The 19,665-nt window shown below is 45.5% G+C and overlaps 1 protein-coding gene across 3 annotated transcripts in view; it reads right to left on the bottom strand.

Moving 5' to 3' along the window:
- The window catches only part of RBMS2 (RNA binding motif single stranded interacting protein 2), a 77,487-nt gene extending 64,129 nt beyond the window's left edge, over nucleotides 1-13,358 (bottom strand). For all 3 annotated transcript variants that reach the window (XM_075591411.1, XM_075591412.1, XM_075591414.1), the window contains exon 1: nucleotides 13,206-13,358. In XM_075591411.1, coding sequence (XP_075447526.1) covers nucleotides 13,206-13,271 — 66 coding nt within the window. In that variant the 5' untranslated portion in view covers nucleotides 13,272-13,358. The remainder of the gene's footprint in view (nucleotides 1-13,205) is intronic.
- Between the last annotated feature and the right edge of the window lie 6,307 nt (nucleotides 13,359-19,665).

Genomic DNA, 19,665 nt, shown 5'->3' with positions numbered 1-19,665 from the left:
GACCAGAAACTCTGCAGGTAAGGACTGGAACTATTTTTGCTGATGGCAGCGTTTTAAGGTGATATTTGTGACGGATTGAGAGAAGAGCTATATCTATATTTCTCTAAGGATGTCTGCAAATCCCTCTGTGATAGCCTGAACGGCCAGTCACTCATCCAGAGACAGCCAATAAGACTGCACATCTCTGCCCCCTCTGTGTTAGACTGAGCGGCCTCTCACTCGCCTAGGAAACACTCAGGGAGGGGATTTTAAGGCCATTCAGGTGCAGAGGGAGGGTGAAAGGTGTTAATGTCCTAATTAACGTAATCTATATATCTACATATTTTTCTAAGAATGTTTGCACATCCCTCTGTGATAAACTGAACTGGCCTGTCACTCACCCGGGGACAGTCAGTGAGGTTACATATTCCTCCCCCTCCGTGATAGGCTTATCAGCCTGTCACTCACCCAGGGACAGCCAAGGAGACTGCACATTGGCTGTGTAACATCTTAAGTGTCGCATATGAAGTGTCTGTGGAGTTAGAATTGGAGGTGAAGAATACAAGAACTGGACTCTGCTCTTCATCATCAACCCTGTAACTGTGAGAACTTGGCTTTCTAAATGCTCTGTCAATTTCTTCACATCTAAAGACTCACTTTCTATGTTGCTGTGTGACCTTCAGTGCTAAACTACCCTCCCAGGCCTGATTTATACACCTGTTCTTTCAACTCATCCTCTTATCCAATACCTGGGACCACTCTCCTCCTGCCTCTCATAATGCCCTCCATATAGCTTTTTCTGTTTGCTGTTTTCTCACTACTTTGTAAACTTTTCTGTTCTCTCCAAGTTCCCCACTCTCCTACTATCCACATTTCTTCCTCTTGCCTCCCCTCCACCTATGCCCAGACACAGCACCACTATTAACACACCTCTTTCCCAACAACTTCTACACCCCTCAATAAAAAGCACCCACACAAATCCTCTTCTCACCTCCTCTCTCTCTCTCTCTCTCTCACGCTCTCTCTCTATTCCTCCTTCTTGCTGCTGGGGATACCTCTCCTAATCCTGGACCAGCCATATACACACCTGCACTCGCCCATGCCTCCCTGCCACCTCTTTCCCTGCTAATGGTTTTAACGCATATCATTTAATACCAACCAACCTTAAAAATCACATCACAAAAGAAGCATCCCAATAGCCTGCACTTATGGCTACTGTCCAACACCCACAGTCACTCCTACCAACCATTGTGGCCAAGCACTGCCATCTACTGCACTTAATCTCCCAACATATCATTTAGATTGCAAACTCTCTGGGGCAGGGATTTCCTTTCCTATTGTCTCACTTTGCTGCACTTATTGTATTAGTATAATTCCCTGTACCGTATTGTCTTCCCATCCATCTGTTTGGACTCTATTAGGGACTTTGGACTCTTTTTTGGGCGCTGGTCTGTATATGTTCTTTGTAAAGCAGTTGTACACCATTGGCGCTATATAAAGAAAGCTATACATACATGCATGCATCCCCCTCTGTGATAGACTTAGGCCGCGTCTGTGGTGTATTGGCGTATGTTACGCCGGGTACAGCTAGTATTACTAATTTTAGGGACCCTGCGGGGAGATAAATGTGTCAGCTGGATAGCTGTCTTTTAACCAAGGGTTGCGCAAACTGAGGGGGGCGCAAGAATTTCATGAGTGGGCGCAGCAGTTACAGGGGCCCTGTGCTCTTCCCCAAGGCATTTAAATTAAATGCCGGGGGAGGCGTGAGGCCTCTGCAACTCCCTTACCTGCTCTCTGCCGGCTCTTCAGTGACACGTTGCCATGGTAACACAGCGTCAAATGACGCCACAGGGTTGTGACGTGACACGTCCCCATGGCAACACGTGTCAAATAACGCTGCGGGTCACGTGACTTCACACGACCCCCGGCATTGAATGCATTCAACGCCGGTCCTTGGAGAGGGGGAACGCTGCGGCTGCCAGGCTGGAGGGCACAGCTCAGGAAGTTTGCGCAGCCCTGTTCTAACCCTTGTCACATATACAAGTGACATGCCCACAGGTGCGCTGTTCATGCCTCTACCCTACATTTCGTGTGTCTTGAAAATTTTGCGGGAACTTTTGCAAAATGGGACATGTTCACACATTTCTCTACTCAATAGTCCTATGCCTTCAAATGTGGCCCAAAAATTACATTTAGACAGGCTTGCACCTTCAATAGTGCAGCAATTCAATTGCATTTGTTTTAAAAAAAAAATATAATATATATATTTTTTTCCAAGTGAGTCAGTACACCTTTCCTTTTGCTTCAATGCTACATTTGGTTAATTCTACATTAGCATCTGGTCTTTAGAAAGTGCACTCAAGGAGCATCCAGCATGCAGGAGTGGGGCGAGGAGTGAGGAAATGCAACAACAGCTAAAACAAATCAATAGCAATTAGTAGATGGGAAATACACAGAGAAAAAAAAGGGACCCCAGAGTGTGAAAAGAGAGGATTCCTGTGGGAGTTAAGAGGAAATGTATATGTGGCCTGCAGATGAGGCTAATCGAGCTTAACTGCTGTCAGTGGGGCCTGCAACACTCTGCATTATAGGCCCCTCTGGCAGTGAGGGGGTTCCTTGTTGGTCTATTGACTACAATGGTCTGCAAGGTGTCTTATTTATGGCTTGGTAAATATGGCACTCTAGATAAGTTATGCTCTCTAAGGCTTGTTATATAGTAAGCACTGGTGTGTGCGCGTTTAGTTGTTAGGGTGCAAGCGGTGATGCGCATGGTTAAGGGTGGGATTCTGACATCACAGCGTTAGGCCACGCTGTGATTGGTACGCGGCGTGGCAGCAGCGCGAAAATACAATTTTATTGTATTTTCCCTGGTCTGCCGCGCCATCGCTCACGGCCGTGCGCGCGCTTCCCTAGTATAGACACGTCAGCCAATTATAATTGACGCGCGCGCACTATATTACACGCCTAAGGCTTTGACTCTCACAGAGGTAGATGGGCATTTTACTCTGAAACCCTCTACACTATTTTAGTTAAAATAACAAAAAGACGATAAGACATTTGTTGCACGCCTGTCTAGTGTTGAGGGAGGTACATTTGGATATCATTTGCCCTACTAGTATATCGGGAAAAGCCAATATCTTTCCTTTCATTGATGCAACCCTGCAATGCAGCTTATTAATTAAGCACAAATGCACAGGAGGGAGACGGCAGGGAAGGGGCCGTGCGAGAAAAACCTTGCTGCTTTTCTGAGCTGCTTCCTGTCTTATCCCTGTCGCCAGAGGTGTCTACCACTAACAGTGGCGACAGCATCGTCTGACACTCAAGATGCAATGTGCTGGCACTGCCAGGAACAGAGGGAATAGAACAGCTGAGGGAGTGACAGAGGGAGAAAGCCTCTGGAGGTGGTAACGTGAATACTCAAAAGTTCTGCCAACGTCACAATACAATGGTGTGGGTTCATAGTCAATGAGGTATTAACAAACAATAGCTGGTTTTCTGCGGCACAGAAATTACATTTTGTTTACACGTGTTTCAGCATAAGGCGCTTCTCAATCGAGTTTATAGTAGCGGCGACGCGACCGCGTGACGTCAGCTGGCGCCGTCCCTACAGCGATTCCTGCACACTGGTGCAGGAGACCAGAGATCGCGACCGAGGGGCGTGGCCGTGAGCTGTTCGCCCTAATTGGCTGAACCGCTCACGTGCCTGTGACTTCACCTCTCGATCGCTAGAAATATCAAAATCTTCTGGATTCCGGTGATCGCGACGGCTGATGTCACGCTGTCGCGGTCACGCCTACTATGGGCACCCGCGACGAACAACATGTACTTGCTACGGTGCTGCACAACGTCGCAGTCGCCGTAGCAAGTACTATAAACTCGGCCTTACATATCTCACAGCCGCCACCAGTGTAAATTCTTTCAAAACTAAGGCTGTCTCACATTTTAATCTGGTCTGTAACTGTTACATACGCCTATAATAAATATATATAAAACTGTGCATGCAATGTCTTGTGTATATAATGTATACCCTGTTCACTTATGTAACTGTATTTGTAACCATGTATTATTTGTCATCATAACTCTGTGCCCAGGACACACTCGAACGCGAGAGGTAACTCTCAATGTATTTCTTCCTGGTAAAACATTTTATAAATAAATACATATGACAGAAATCATTAGCCACGATGTTTACGCTATCGCAGACCAGTTGAAGATTTTGAATGCTAAGTATATAGGCAAAAAACTAACAAAGGGTCGATAGATGCCTCTTGGTGTCATTTTAATACCGCAATAGCCTTTTTATACATGTAGACCCAAGAGTTGTTAAATGAAAGAAGCAGCCCCACTCCCCCACGTGTATACAGTAAGAACGGAGCTAAAAACGATAGGTTATGGAGTGCTTCCACTTTAATGTTTCTTCCATAGGTTGCGATGCATTTTTTAATTGCTTGTTAAAAAATGGTACCACCTACGCTTTCATTAGGGACTGCAGAGATCCCCAAGTTGCAGAAATTAGAGGAAATTCACAGCGGTTGCCATTTCTAATTACGTTACACCAACACTTCTCCGGTACGGAGAACTACTTGGGGATTTCAAAATGAGCAGCCAGTATGGATAAGAGATAAAGGCAATTTCAAAGAAACATTGAATTAGGTAACTGGAAGTGGATGCTCAGTGAGGGAGTTAATAGCTGCCCAATGTGGGATGAGTACTGTGTATATTCTGTAAACAACAGCACTAAGCCTGGTGTTACCCGTGAATAAACTACCTCCACTTCTAGAAATTATAACGTTGTACACTCGCTTTCATTAGATAATACACAACTGACAGCTACAATTAACCCTTTTACTTTGGTAAGGGTCTGCGATGCTTGGGGGAAGTAAAAACAACTTGAAGGCCCTGGTGACTATCAGTGCAGAGTTTGGTTTTCGCTCTATATTTTATGCAAAAATATCTTCTTTTTTTTTTTTTTTTTTGTCCCAGGTAAACACCTCCATTTTTTTCCCCCAAATATATTTTCCCATGCTGTAAAATGTTCCAGTTATTTCCTGGTTTGGTTGAAATATTGATATATAAATAGACATAAATATTTGCTGGTCCTCTTACCATGGAGGTTACAGCCTATATACAGTATGTGAGCTGGTGGGAATAGTGATGCCAGTTAAGGCTTTCGGACTGCCCGTCTACAACAGGATAATCAATTGTAGCTGGATCCCTGCATATAAATGACTAGGCTTTTCTGGCTGCAGCAGAAACCACAATACACCCTCCTTCTGCACTCTGTCTCCTTAGTATCTGCCTGTGCATACGCAGGGAAGAGACAGGTAGCAGGTGCAATGACAGGAAAAATGGCAATCATTATTTGGTACATAAATGCCTCCAGACAATAACAGGAGCTTTTGCAAACCTGTATTAACAGAGGCAAAATAAACAACAAGTCTTGATTCACTATGTGTAAGAGATAAAAATTAACCTTTTATTTAAATATACAAGCCATATTTTGATCCACATTGACCATCAGGCCAGTTTTTTTTTTTTTAATTATTTTTATTTTTAATGAAACAGCTGTATACTGACATGAAACACGTGTCACTCTTTTTTTCTATGTGGTGCGCCTAAGCTTTTCTGTTTATTTTGCCTCCACATAAGCATCACTACATATGTTGTATTGGGTAGGAGATGCCAAAGCTAAGTAAACTACTGCCAAACCTCTCTCATGTAACAACACACATACAGACACCTTCATTCCCGGAGAGGGACAAACATATCGCTCCCTCTGGTGTTGAAGGGGTTAACTTAGTACAGATACCAGTTACTGTGAAACAGCTGCTGTGTTCTTCATTGAGCAGTGAACCTAGTTTACCAACTCTAAAAGGAGGGGAACAGGATTATTGATAACATCCACTGCAACACAGCATCTGGCTAGGGCAGACCCAGTGGTAGCAAAAGGAGTGTTGTTCCCAGCAATCATTACTTTGGAAGCTCTTGACGGTAAAAGAGAGACTGTCTGGCTCTCTTATTTTTCTCTCCCACTACTTCCAATGTGTATCTACAGCCCAACCCTGGCTGATTTGCTACATTCAATCAAAAAATGGCCAAGCTGAGGGGTGCAGTATGAGCCTTTATATTTTATTTTTCACACACTAGATTTATTTTTGTATTTACAAAGTGCCTTTTTATTTTACTTCCTTTCTTTTAAATGAAAATGGGTTTAACAAAAAAGAAAAGCCTGTCTTCATTTTACAAACATTGTAATCCGTTATAAAATGACGCCCAAAAGGCTTTGCCCCCACTATTTAAAAACCTTAGCATTTCTTGAAATGAGGCACTATTTAAATATTTTTTTTTAAGGCACTTCTCAAAAGTATAGAAACTGTTGGCAGCCTTCGTGATCCCCTCTATGTGCAGTCCCAAGTCGGACCATGGTAATGTTTTTTTAGGTTAAAGCTACGTGATTTCTGTTTAAAAAAAGGTTTTTAAGCTTTAATAATTCACAATTATATTGAAAATTCAGAAAATGTTCTTTGTTTTCATTTACAACTTAATCTTGTTTGCGTCTTCCTGCCATAAGAAGCGAACAGGTCAGAAATATGGGCAGTAAGCACACCCAGGACTTTAAGTTACAATTTATACAAACACTGGCAGCATAAACTTAAACAAAATATAAAAGATGTGTGTGACTAAAAATACCCATGGCTATTTTTTCTACGCAGGGTTCAGGCGAGGACAAACTCAGGGTAACTTAGCCCCAGCACCTTTTTTATTTGTCACATAAAACGATGTATAGTAAATAGGGCTCTATGTTAAATTGGATTAAAAGCAAAAGGTGACACTGTGTGCTCATTTGTCATTTCCCAGAATCCCTAGCTGCAGTAGAAGCATTGTATGCTAGGAGAGAATGGGGAGAAAACAGGTTGCAGACCTGTCTGAGACGTGAATGTGCTCACAAGTGGTATTTTTATTTGCTATACAGTAGATAATATGAAATAATTGTGAATGGGGCTGAGAGATTAACAGGGGTAACTGCCTTTTCTACCTCATTTTTTTTTAATGTAAAAGTCAATTTATTTTATTTTAGATCTAAATACTACACCTCTCTTTGTGTGGGGCACCGGCAGCAAGATCCTTATAGAAACGACCAGTGAACACACCATTGTCAGTAGTTCGATGTGCCTCTGTAGGGCAGCCATATAGCCTAGAACAAAACTGAACGAAGGACAGCAGCATTGTGTAAAGCAGAAATCTCGCCGACCTACTTTCAGAGGTTAAACGTTGCTAATTGACACCTTCTGACAAGTATAAGAATTGTAAAATAATTTGTTACATTTTTACCATTTCCATTGTAAACAAATGCTCGGAGAATTGTTACAATCCTCAAAGCCCCGGGTAAATTGTTACCTTTGCTCTATCCTTTGTTTGCAAAGTAGTTATGGTGCCACCATTAGGGTGAATTTTCCTAAGGAAGCCAATTAAACTTAAATATATACAAGAAAATAGACCTGCTATGTACATGCTGTATAATTCCCTGATGTTTACTATTGTGTTTTCACTGTAAGACTTTCAGGAAAACATTTGCAGCGGTATTAAACACATCTTCAATGATAAAACGAGCCTTTTTCCCCTCTCTTGTAATGATATGTGCAGGCAATGAGTCCCTGTCCTGTAGAGCTTCCAATCTAATTGTGGTGCCTGTGGCACAGGGAGAAAGGGAATTGTCCAAGGTCACATGTAGACCTTACAGTGGGATTCCAACAGGTCCACCTGCTTCATAGGCAGTGACATTACCATTGAACTACTCCTTCAGCCCATGGGACCACTCAAAATGCAGAGATGTTGTGTGACTGTGTGCGTTCCTTCTATTGCAACTAAGGGGAAATGGTATTTATTTATTTTATTTATTTTTTATTTATAAAATATTTTACCAGGAAGTAATACATTGAGAGTTACCTCTCGTTTTCAAGTATGTCCTGTCTTTATCTGCCATCAGCTTCTATGTTTTAATCTCCACCACATGTTGTTGAGTGGGGTTGGGATTTTTTAAATGCATTGGACTTGGGTTGCATTGGGTAATATTACCCTGGGGCCTAGTGGCCCACAGAGCACAAGGCCATAAAGACGTGGGCTGCCATATGGTGTCACTTCTTGGTGGGAACCCAGCTCCCACTTTGATTTCATGCCGTGAAGTAGTTTAATTTGTGCTGCACTCAGTTTGGGCCAATCTTTGGTTCCTTTCAGATTCTCTGATTCATACTTTGTAGATGCATTGAGTAATCTATGATTTTCCTACACATATAACAGCACATGCTATGTTTGGGAGGTCTGAAAAGAAATATGTTAACATAAAGAAATAATGCGTGTGGTTATGAAACTTCCAGTGGCAAATGGCTAATGATTTTGTGAAGTGAGAGGCTGGCAGCCTCCATGCTTCTTCACTGAACCATTAGTGGAATCACAGCTGGGGTGGTAGATGCTTATACAATAAAAGAATGTAGGACTGCTTGGGGATTAGACACAAACCTAACCATGAAACAAGCCAGGGATCAACTGTGACCTGAGGTTGTGCAGCAGGTAGGAAAAAAAAGTCGACAAGACCGGCCAAGTATCCTTATTGGCCACAGATGGCTGGAACAGATGAGAAGGAAGAATTGCACACTGTCTGATATCAATTCAAAGTGATTTATTTCGCCTATAAATAAAGTCACTTTGAATTGATATCAGGTGTGCTGCTCTTCCTTGTCATCTGTTTTGACTATGGAAACCTCTCCCAGAGCGTTCAAGTACCATCTATATACTACTATGAGTTCAGAGATATCCTGACGGTTACTGTGACCATCGATGGTTGGGCCAAGTATGAGTTTGTTACAGCTGCTGACCATAAATGTCTTTTCCTAATGTCCATCCAAAAAGCAGCCAAACAAATGCTAGGAAAAAACTGTTCATTTTCCTACCTTTTTAAAGCAGCAGTTCACTTAACCTCTTCTCTGCCACAGGAGCCAACAATACATTGTAACAATAGAGGGGTGTAGCAGCAATCTTCTCCCCCCCCCCCATTATATTTTAAATATTTTTATGAAACAATTTTCTGGTTACCAGGGTAACTGAGGTTAAGAGTGGAATATATTTCTTTTTACTGTGGTCGCAGGACCAATAGAAAGCTGGGACATCATCTCCCGTTGATGTTGGGGGATTTCAATTAGCCAACAGGGCAAGCCTGATCCTGGCGTCCATCTTGTATCCGATACATGATCACAGCTTACATTACCTGAACCAGAGGGTTCAATAGGGCAGATCCATAGTCCATGATGCAAACATAGTGACAATCACCTGGACAAGAAGACTTGTTTAGTGGACATAATATGGTCGCGGGAGTCAGCCACGCTCCAAGTGGCTATTAGAAAGCCACAACATTATCAGGAGGTGAGGTCTGGCCATGTTAATTTTTTCACCAACAAAAAAACCCCTGACACCTCAGAAATGTCAGTAAAAAAATAGAAATGAATTTGTTGAGGATTGTTGTTTTGATTTATCCTTAAGCCATTGTGATATCCTCCACCTGATTTCTGTTATGCACAGATAGTTAAGCAAAAAATGTTCGATCCCATTCTTATTGACTAAAATCTGCTTTATCCCAGTTATGAGCGCTTTAGTAAATAAAGCATGCAGCAGCAATTCCCAAAGCGCTCATAACGAAAGTATATTCTCACATTACGCAATACCATTAAAAAAAAGAAGGATGGCGAAGGGGTTATCCGGCCATTTGTTTTAACGTCAGTTAGTAAGTACTAACAATATTTTAAGACAAGCTTTTGAGAGTTCTACTCTGTTCCTCAGCAATTAGTATTGCTGACCCGAGGAAAAGAGGAGAGCTCTCGAAAGCTTGTCCTAAAATATCAATTGTTAGTCCAAATTAAAAAAAAGGTATCACCTAATACTGATGTAATAATTAACTCTGCACTATCGCAACTGGACTAACACAGCTACTTCTATTTAATTCATAAAGTAGGAAAACACCTCTTTTGTTATTTTTAATAATACTGCAACTTGTTGTCCTTCAAAGGCCCCCAAATTGCATTATGCAATTCTATCCTCCCCGTTTGCAGGCTTACGCAGTCACTAATATTCCTGCCAAACTCCCGACTTATACACAGAGCAGGCGAAGCCTTGGATTATGCAAACCAGGCTCCTCTTCGTACGCACACCCTCTGCTTTGCCGTAACCTCCCTCTACGTGAGGCAATGTCAGCTTCTCCACCCACACACACTGCCCAGCACTTTGTTTACACACAGAACAGTTATAGGGCAGGTAGCGGTAAAGCAAGGAAGACCATTACCACCACATCCCTGTACTAATACACAAAATGGGCATATCATCTGCAACTAAAGATTAGATCCCACCATGTATAAGGTGTGAATCCTGGTCTCTTAAGACTAACTTGTTGGCAAGGACATTTATTCCCATCATCGTCAGTCTCGTAGACTTCAGTGAAGTCTCACGCACTGAAGTTAGAAATGATGCAATAAGAGTTATATGGTTCGAGGTTGTTTTGCTGTATAATTGATGCTAGAAGAAGCATTTTGATCATGTGTCTCTTACTGTGTTTCAAGCTATTGCACACTTGCGTCACTTATTTAAATAGAAGATACAGAGGAGTTGTACTGTACACAGTTTATTATCGCATGCTTATAATTCTTGGGGTGTTTATCTTTCTCCATTTCTTCTGCATCTAAAATGCCCACATGCTCTGGAGTGGTATAAACCAGGTCTCTATCATTTAATGCAGATTAAAACAGATTTAGTTTTTAATTGCCAGCACTCATTTCAGAGATTGACACATAGACTTCAGAGCACCAAATCTTGCATTTTATGCATCACACCTTTTGCTGTACAGTATTCCCTGTTTGACAATCTGGTAGGTCGTGCTGCCCTTTACTGGAGTAAAAAAAAAAGGTCAATTATGAAAGCTCTGTACACTGATTGCATCTCTGAAGATCACCCTTTGTTGGTTCGATAAATCAACACTCTTCTTGGACCAGTGAAGTTGCTAGAACTCTGCACTCATTTTTAGGAGCTGCACCTTTTGCTGCATCCAGTTTTGATATTCTCGCCCATTTTCCCATCTCCACTTACCACTTTCCTTTTCATTCTCTGACAAATATTAATTTGAAGTCACTTCCAGGGAGAAGGAGCGGCTCATTGAGTAAAGACACTGACTGACACTGAGTAAGAAGCAGGGGAACCTGGTTTAATTCCCAGTGTCGGCTCCTTGTGACCTTGGGCAAGTCACTTTATCTCCCTGTGCCTCAGGCACCAAAACATAGATTGTAAGCCCCACAGGGCAGGGACTGTGTCTGCAAAATGTCTCTGTAAAGCGCTACGTAAAACTAGCAGCGTTATACAAGAACATGCTATTATTATTATTATTATTATATTATTATTACTTCTAGCAATGTTATACACAATTGACTACTACACAACAAAATCATACTCATCTTAAATATGTCATATTCAAGGGTAGAAAGAACTGTGGCTGGTTTGTGTACTTCAGTATAAATGATATATTTGTTACAAAATATAATCCTTTACATATCTTGTTTACAGGATTGCCTGTAGGGTATTCCCACTTCAAGCAAACAAACAAACATATATCAATACATAGACTCTGCATGTAATATTTTTTTTGCATGTTGAATGGTACTCTAACTCTTTGGTGCCAGTGAAGTTGTGGTCCTAGAGCCAGGTGTTTGTTAGTGTAGTGATCACAATGGACCAGATATACCCACTGATGCAAAGAATGAATGAGGAAGGCCACCCACCTCTTATATACTGACCACAGCTCTAGACACGGGGGAAAAATCCACTGCAAAAACATTAGAGCCATCAGCACACTGGTTCTCATGATATTGGGGTGCATTAAAGCAGTATTATAAATAATCATAAGGGGAGTATTGGCAAAAGTCGCCTAAAAAGTCTTTGTTGGCAAGAAAAGTCAAGAACACAGAATATTACTTGAATACATAAGGGCAAAATGGTAGGTGTAAAAAGAGCACGCAAGGCCCTTATCATCACGTACAAGTTAAATTCCTGTAAGGGGTTGTGTGATACTGATGCCAATGTGCCCACATTCCTAAAGCGTGCTATGCTTTCGCACGCCCAAACTGAGTTAATGTGCTAAAGAGAAGCCCCCTTTAGTGAATATGGCCCATGGCGTGGCATGCTCAGGATAATACAAGTAGCCCCCTTTCCTAGATCCCCAGGGATTGGCCAGATGTAATGTGCCCCCCCCCCCTCAACCCCCCAGATACCCTGCCTCCCTGTCAATCCCCATTCCCAAGTGTATTCTTCTGCACCCTCTCTTGCTGCTTGTCTCCCTTGCCTCCTATTTCTCTTGATATTGTAACTGTGTTTTGCTTCTATTTGCTACCTGTCCTTCCTTGTGTTCTCTTATCTGTGTTTTATTTCCCTGCCTCTCTCTCGTCTATGTCTAGGTATCCATCTCTGTGCATCTATACATTTCCATCTCTGGGTGCATATCCTCCTGTCTCTGTTGTCTGTCTCAGGATACCCGGCTAGCCCTTCTTTTTGTTCTGCTTGTCTTCCTCTTGATATACTGCACTTGTATCTTTCTCGCACTTTATCTTTCCTTCCTCAGTTGCCTGTCTCCTGATGCCTTTTGCTTTGTTCTATGGACTGTCTCTTGCATCTCTCTCTCTCTCCCCCTCTCATTGCCTCTGGGTGCGCCTCTCTCTCTCTCTCTCTCCATTTGAATGCCCTTCCTCTGTGCCTCTCTCAATGTTAATGCTAAAAACGTCAAAGCTACAGAAACCAGCACAGCCCCCACATAATAACAAGACACACAATCCACACTGCACATGATTATCCCCAGAGATCAAAATACAACACAAGTCTTATTTTTCTTGTCTCTTTAAAATCCCAGCAACTGGCAGAAAAAAAAAGGCACAAAGACAAGGCCATATACTTCCTGGTGAGCTGCACACAAAACCCCACACAGACTTATACTATATAGGCATATTCATATATATGTACATATTATATATGTGTGTATGTACCTCCTAACATAAGAGGAACACACAGACCCTTTACAAGGGTAAACGGAGTGCCAGAGAAATCATTTGTAAAGCAATGCCAGGGGTGGCCCAGGCCTGTACAGTAAGAGGGGGAGGTGGTACAATGCACAGGGCAGGAGAGGGGGGAGGGAGCAGGGTTACCTTCTTGTGGCTCCTGGTGTAGCTGAAAGAGGCGATCCCTGCCCTTGGAGGGACAGACAGCAGCATTTTTCCTTTAAGGTACAGGGAGATGGGACAGAGGAGACTGGCAGATCTGTCCAGCCCTCTAACGTCACACGGAGTGCAGCGCAGGCATGCAGGGTCCTAGTGCCCTCTGCGTTACACTGTAAGAGGGGAGGAGAGGGGAGGAGAGGGGGGGGGTGGGGGGTGTGAGTACTAGTGCCCTCTGTGTTACACTGCAAGAGGGGAGGGGGGGGGGGGGGTGAGTACTAGTGCCCTCTGCGTTACACTGTAAGAGGGGAGGGGAGGGGGGGTGAGTGCTATTGCCCTCTGTGTTACACTGTAAGAGGGGAGGGGGGGTGAGTGCTAGTGCCCTCTGCGTTACCCTGTAAGAGGGGAGGGCAGGGGGGGGGGGGGGGTGAGTGCTATTGCCCTCTGTGTTACACTGTAAGAGGGGAGGGGGGGGGTGAGTGCTAGTGGCCTCTGTGTTACAATGTGGGAGGGGGGGTGAGTGCTAGTGCCCTCTGTGTTACAATGTGGGAGGGGGGAGTGAGTGCTAGTGCCCTCTGTGTTACAATGTAAGAGAGGAGGGGGGGAGTGAGTGCTAGTGCCCTCTGTGTTACAATGTAAGAGGGGAGGGGGGAGGGGAGTGAGTGCTAGTGCCCTCTGTTACAATGTAAGAGGGGAGGGGGGAGTGAGTGCTAGTGCCCTCTGTGTTACAATGTAAGAGGGGAGGGGGGGAGTGAGTGCTAGTGCCCTCTGTGTTACAATGTAAGAGGGGAGGGGGGGAGTGAGAGGTAGTGCCCTCTGTGTTACAATGTGGGAGGGGGGGAGTGAGTGCTAGTGCCCTCTGTGTTACAATGTAAGAGGGATGGGGGGGGGAGTGAGTGCTAGTGCCCTCTGTGTTACAATGTAAGAGGGGAGGGGGGAGTGAGTGCTATTGTCCTCTGTGTTGCAATGTAAGAGGGGAGGGGGGGTGGAGTGAGTGCTAGTGCCCTCTGTTACAATGTAAGAGGGGAGGGGGCGAGTGAGTGCTAGTGCCCTCTGTGTTACAATGTAAGAGGGGAGGGGGCGAGTGAGTGCTAGTGCCCTCTGTGTTACAATGTAAGAGGGGAGGGGGGAGTGAGAGGTAGTGCCCTCTGTGTTACAATGTAAGAGGGGAGGGGGGGGGAGTGAGTGCTAGTGCCCTCTGTGTTACAATGTAAGAGGGGAGGGGGGGAGTGAGTGGTAGTGCCCTCTGTGTTACAATGTAAGAGGGGAGGGGGGGAGTGAGTGCTAGTGCCCTCTGTGTTACAATGTGGGAGGGGGGGAGTGAGTGCTAGTGCCCTCTGTGTTACAATGTAAGAGGGGAGGGGGAGAGTGAGTGGTAGTGCCCTCTGTGTTACAATGTAAGAGGGGAGGGGGGGAGTGAGTGCTAGTGTCCTCTGTTTTGCAATGTAAGAGGGGGGGGGGGGTGAGTGCTATTGCCCTCTGTGTTACAATGTAAGAGGGGAGGGGGGGAGTGAGTGCTAGTGCCCTCTGTGTTACAATGTAAGAGGGGAGGGGGCGAGTGAGTGGTAGTGCCCTCTGTGTTACAATGTAAGAGTGGAGGGGGGAAGTGAGTGCTAGTGCCCTCTGTGTTATAATGTAAGAGGGGAGGGGGGAGTGAGTGCTAGTGCCCTCTGTGTTACAATGTAAGAGTGGGGGGGGGGTGAGTGCTAGTGTCCTCTGTGTTACAATGTAAGAGGGGAGGGGGGGGAGTGAGTGGTAGTGCCCTGTGTTACAATGTAAGAGGGGAGGGGGGAATGCTAGTGCCCTCTGTGTTACAATGTAAGAGTGGAGGGGGGGGAGTGAGTGCTAGTGCCCTCTGTGTTACAATGTAAGAGTGGAGGGGGGGGGGAGTGAGTGCTAGTGCCCTCTGTGTTACAATGTAAGAGGGGAGGGGTGGAGTGAGTGGTAGTGCCCTCTGTGTTACAATGTAAGAGGGGAGGGGGGGGAGTGCTAGTGCCCTCTGTTACAATGTAAGAGGGGAGGGTTGGGAGGGGGGAGAGTGAATGTCTGAATATGCTGTTTAACCCCTTCACTGCCAGGGAAGCAGTTCATTGTGAAGGAGCGGTAACCATTGTCCCCCCAGCGTTGTCCCATGCACCAATATACTAAATGCTGTTATTCCGGACAGGGCTACTCCAATGGGTGACTCAAGTTAGGACGCAGAAGGCAAAGCCACTTCATCCTTCCTGCATACATTGCTGCCGCTGTCTGCTCCGCAGCTCAGGACAGGGCTGCCCGGGTCCCATGCACTGAAGTGGGTACAAAATGGCCCTCTGTAAAATAAAGAGTACAGGAGACAGGATTTTGCAGTAATACTTGCGAGCAAATTAGACACTGCAATACTATTTATATTGTTGCGTTTGTGAATATCGGAAATCCAAGAACATGCCAAATCCAAGGAAGCTTGGAGGGAGATAATGTCAAAGTAATCTGATTTATTTGGCTGTGTGACTAAGGTAGAAGATCAGGAACAGTAATTGTAACTTCTTGGATTTTCATAACGACGTTGACCCTCTCCACTAGACTGATAAACGAGTTGCACTGTTTTGGAGTGCACTCTAATGTGCTTGCATGGATAAGAGATTAGCTGAGTGACACTGTAGGTGACATGGTTATGTACTGGGGAATTGACTCTTTGAAAGAGTAGTCCTGCCTAGGGTGAAAGTGAACGAAGTACAGTGGCATGTTTATTAGGATAATAATGCAGCTTATTGACTTCACAATGTGTTTTTCAACAAGGGTTCCCGGGCATCCCTAAAAGGTTCCCTGCAATTTTGAAAATTGTACCAAATACAGAAGAATTTACAATGTATATCAGACGCGCTATTAGAGAGGGTTGGGATTCCTTACAATGCACCTGATCTCAGACGTGCTAATAGAGAGGGTTGGGGTTCCTTAGAATTTCACAATATTATAGGGTTCCTTAACAACAACAAAAAAGGTTGAAACCCATTGTGTTAACATAATAAAAACATTTCTTTAGTTTAAAACAAACAAACAATGCTTTGAAGGGCTTTTACGGTCTTTTATCTAATGTCTATTCAGGAAAATACTCTTATCAGTCCTTAAAGCCCCAGGTGTGTTGTGTACAATGTAGTTATGGTACCATCCTTAATTTAAATAGATAAACATAAGTAGCTGATATGCTTGAATGTAGTGTTCCGCAATCCCAACAAAAAGTGACACATGCTAATTTTTCACAAGATCTAAATAAATGCTTTCAGGGTCATTTGAATCTTTCTGAGGAAGCCAATTACACTGATGAGTTGTTTAAAATGGATGCTTTCTTTTATAACCTACATTTAGCTGTCCCTATAATGTCTTGATCTTACGAATGGGCTGGAAGGGAACGTGTGTCTCTTTGCAAAAGCCACAGATCTGGAACAAGGTTGATATTCAAAATAATGAATGATTTCGGTAAGTCAGAGGTGTGGTCAAGAGCGTAGAACAATGCAGGCTGAAGAAGTGCAAAATCATACACATAGCATTGGTCGTAAAATGCTAGGACCAGAAAAAAAGATTATTGCACAATACTGTCAATCACCTCAGAGGAAAGGGAACTAGTGTTTATTGTCTTAAAAGTAGACAAGCAATGCAACACAGAAATGATGCATAAGGATGCTAGCTTGTTGTACCAGAAGCAGGAAGCGGGAGGTAGTAATTTGGTTATGGAAGCACGTCTTCAGAAGGACAAAATAGAAGTGGTGCAAAAAAGAGCAACTAGTAGTGCACATGTTGCAGAATTAAAGCTATTAGTAAGGACGTATAAGATGACTGCTGTGGAGGCTGCTGTCTACTATGCTGGTATCTCTTTCTCTGATATGCCACACCCCAACGGCTGAGGTGAAGGGGTAGGTTTCTTACTCTACTCTACTCCTGCTGCCAATATCAGCCCTATGCCTTCATTTGTTTCTCTTCCTTTGAGGTTCACACTGTCCAGCTTTTCTACCCTCTCTCTCTGCATGTGGTAGTCACTTACAGACCGCCTACCTCTACATCCTCTACCTCCTTCTTTTTGTCTCTGACTTTGAGCCATGGCTTTCCTTCTTTCTCTCTTCTGTCTCTCCTATGCTTTTACTGGGGGACTTCAACTGTCATATTGATGATCACACAGACTCCTTGGCATCTCACCTTCTCTCTTTAACTTCCTTCTTTGGCCTCCACCAATGAACCAATTCCAGCACCCACAAGGATCATCACTACTCTATCTCTCACAAGTCTATCTCTCTGTGACGGTTCAGGGGATTCCTTCCCCTTCTTTCACCCTCTCTGTCCCTTCTCCTGCCAACCTCCCTTCGCTTACCCACTTCTGTCCCACTCCGACAACCGCTGATGCTGTCCCTTTGCCTCAGCGCGTGCCCCGCAGGTCTCGCGCACCCGCGCGGTCCCCGAGCCCCTGCAGCGACGCTCCCCGCTCCCAGGCCTCCTCAGGACCCACTCCCATTCCCTCACCTCCGGTGGCGGTCCCCTCTGTTCCTCCATTTCCCTCCGCTGGTGTGCCCGCGGCACGGTGCTCCGCGCGTCTCGTGACGCAGCCTGTGTGCGCGCACTCTCAGTTTACAGAGAGCGCGCACACGCTCTTCTTCTAAGGCCTGTCAATCTCTTGACTCCTCCTCCCATGCCCTGCAAGCAATCTCTGTCTGATCCATCTGTCTCCTCCTCCTCTCCTCCTGACCTATCCCTGTTGTCTCCCACTTCTCTCTCTGCTCCTCCTCTCTCCCCCATTGGTGTTCCCTCCTTTATAATCCATGTCTGTCCTCTCTATCATTGCTCTGCATAGTTCCTGTTTTCCCTGTGTGTGCAGTCCTATGCTTTGCTCCCTCTTTGTGTTCCAGCCTGTACCTGCTCCTGCTTATCTTTGGATTCCCCTGGTTTTGACCCCTGCTCGTCCTGGACTACCCTGCTCTCTGTTAGGCCGAGTCCATAGACGGACAGGCCGTGCTGAGGCGTGCGGACACTCCGCGCTGAGCCCCTGCATCCTCAATGAGGATGCCTTGAGAGGGGGCTCACGCGAGCGTCCGCAGGCGTGCTGACGAGTTGGAGGTTTCAGCCGAGCGCCAAGCTGTTTTTCAGCGCGCTGTCGGGTGAAAACCTCCAATCACAGCACAGCAGCGTCAACGTCACGGCGCCGTGACGTCGGCGCCGTGACATTGACGTCAGTGCGTCGCGGGCGGTTGGCCCAGCGACGTCACTGCCCCGCCTCCAACCACCTCCCCCCGGCTCCCTTCGCGCACACTGGCTCGCCTGCAAGTCCGTGTAATCGCGCTGACTGAAGCAGGCGAGCCTCAGCGTTAGCGCGCCTCTGCTCTCCCCACCCCTCTATGGCCCGGGCCTTACCCTTGAACCTTGCTTCGAACTCTACTCTGCTGACCTCTGGAACCCTTGGACTTGGCTTACGAACTTGACTACTCTGCTTTCTGGATCCCTGGACTTTGGCGCACGGACACTACCATTCTTATGTTATACCACCAAGACGTTGCAAGTATACTAACTATTTTCCAACAGGCCCAGCAACGCCATACCACACTCCGGGCTTGCCCCCACTGCTGTGGGTGTGTGGTAATACCGTCCCACCTCAGTATTGGGGTCTTGCCAGTTCTGCGGGCATACAGGCGTGACATTATGCAGAGCCCAACAAACGCAGAACCCCCTGAGGTGGGTACGGGTATTTCAATAGAGGCATTACAATTTGTGAGCAACCAGCTGTCCACAGTCTCCCAGCAATTGGCTAAAATCTCCCTTCCGGAGACCCCCTTGGCTCCAGCACCCTCGGTTGCCACAACCTATGCCTGCTCTGGACCCCGCATTCCTTCACCTAATCGCTATGATGGGGATCCCCTCGCCTGCCGCGGTTTCTTAAACCAATGAGAGGTGCAATTCGAGATGTCCCCCTCCCTGTTACCCACTGGCCATTCTAAGGTAGCGTACATCTATGCCTTGCTCACCGGAGACGCCCTCGCCTGGGCTTCCCCCCTCTGGGAACGTAAAAGCGAATTAACGCAAGATTACCCTTTGTTCAGACGCGAGTTTCAACAAGTGTTTGATACTCCTGCACGGTGCGCGACAGCCGCATTCTCTCTCTTCCATATTTCACAGGCCCGAAGATCTGCTGCCAAATACGCCATTGAGTTCCGCACTCTTGCCGCTGAGACCCAATGGAATGATGAGGCACTCGCCGCCGCATACTGGCACGGACTCTCAGATACCTTGAAAGATGATCTGGCTACTCATGCCCGGCCTTTGTCCCTGGAGGAGTGGATTACCTTGAGCGTACGCATGGATCAGCGTACTCAGGAGCGACGCCACGAGAGGCACTGTTCTCGCTCTCTTTCTTCCTCTGTTGTGTCTCACAGGTCGCCTACAACTCCTCTCCTAGCACTAGAGGCTCCGGAGCCGATGCAAGTTGGCAGTC

This window comes from Ascaphus truei, chromosome 3 (genome assembly GCF_040206685.1).
Source record: "Ascaphus truei isolate aAscTru1 chromosome 3, aAscTru1.hap1, whole genome shotgun sequence".
Lineage (NCBI taxonomy): Eukaryota > Metazoa > Chordata > Amphibia > Anura > Ascaphidae > Ascaphus > Ascaphus truei.
Note: the sequence above shows the minus strand (reverse complement) of the source record. Positions and strands in the feature narration are given on the sequence as shown.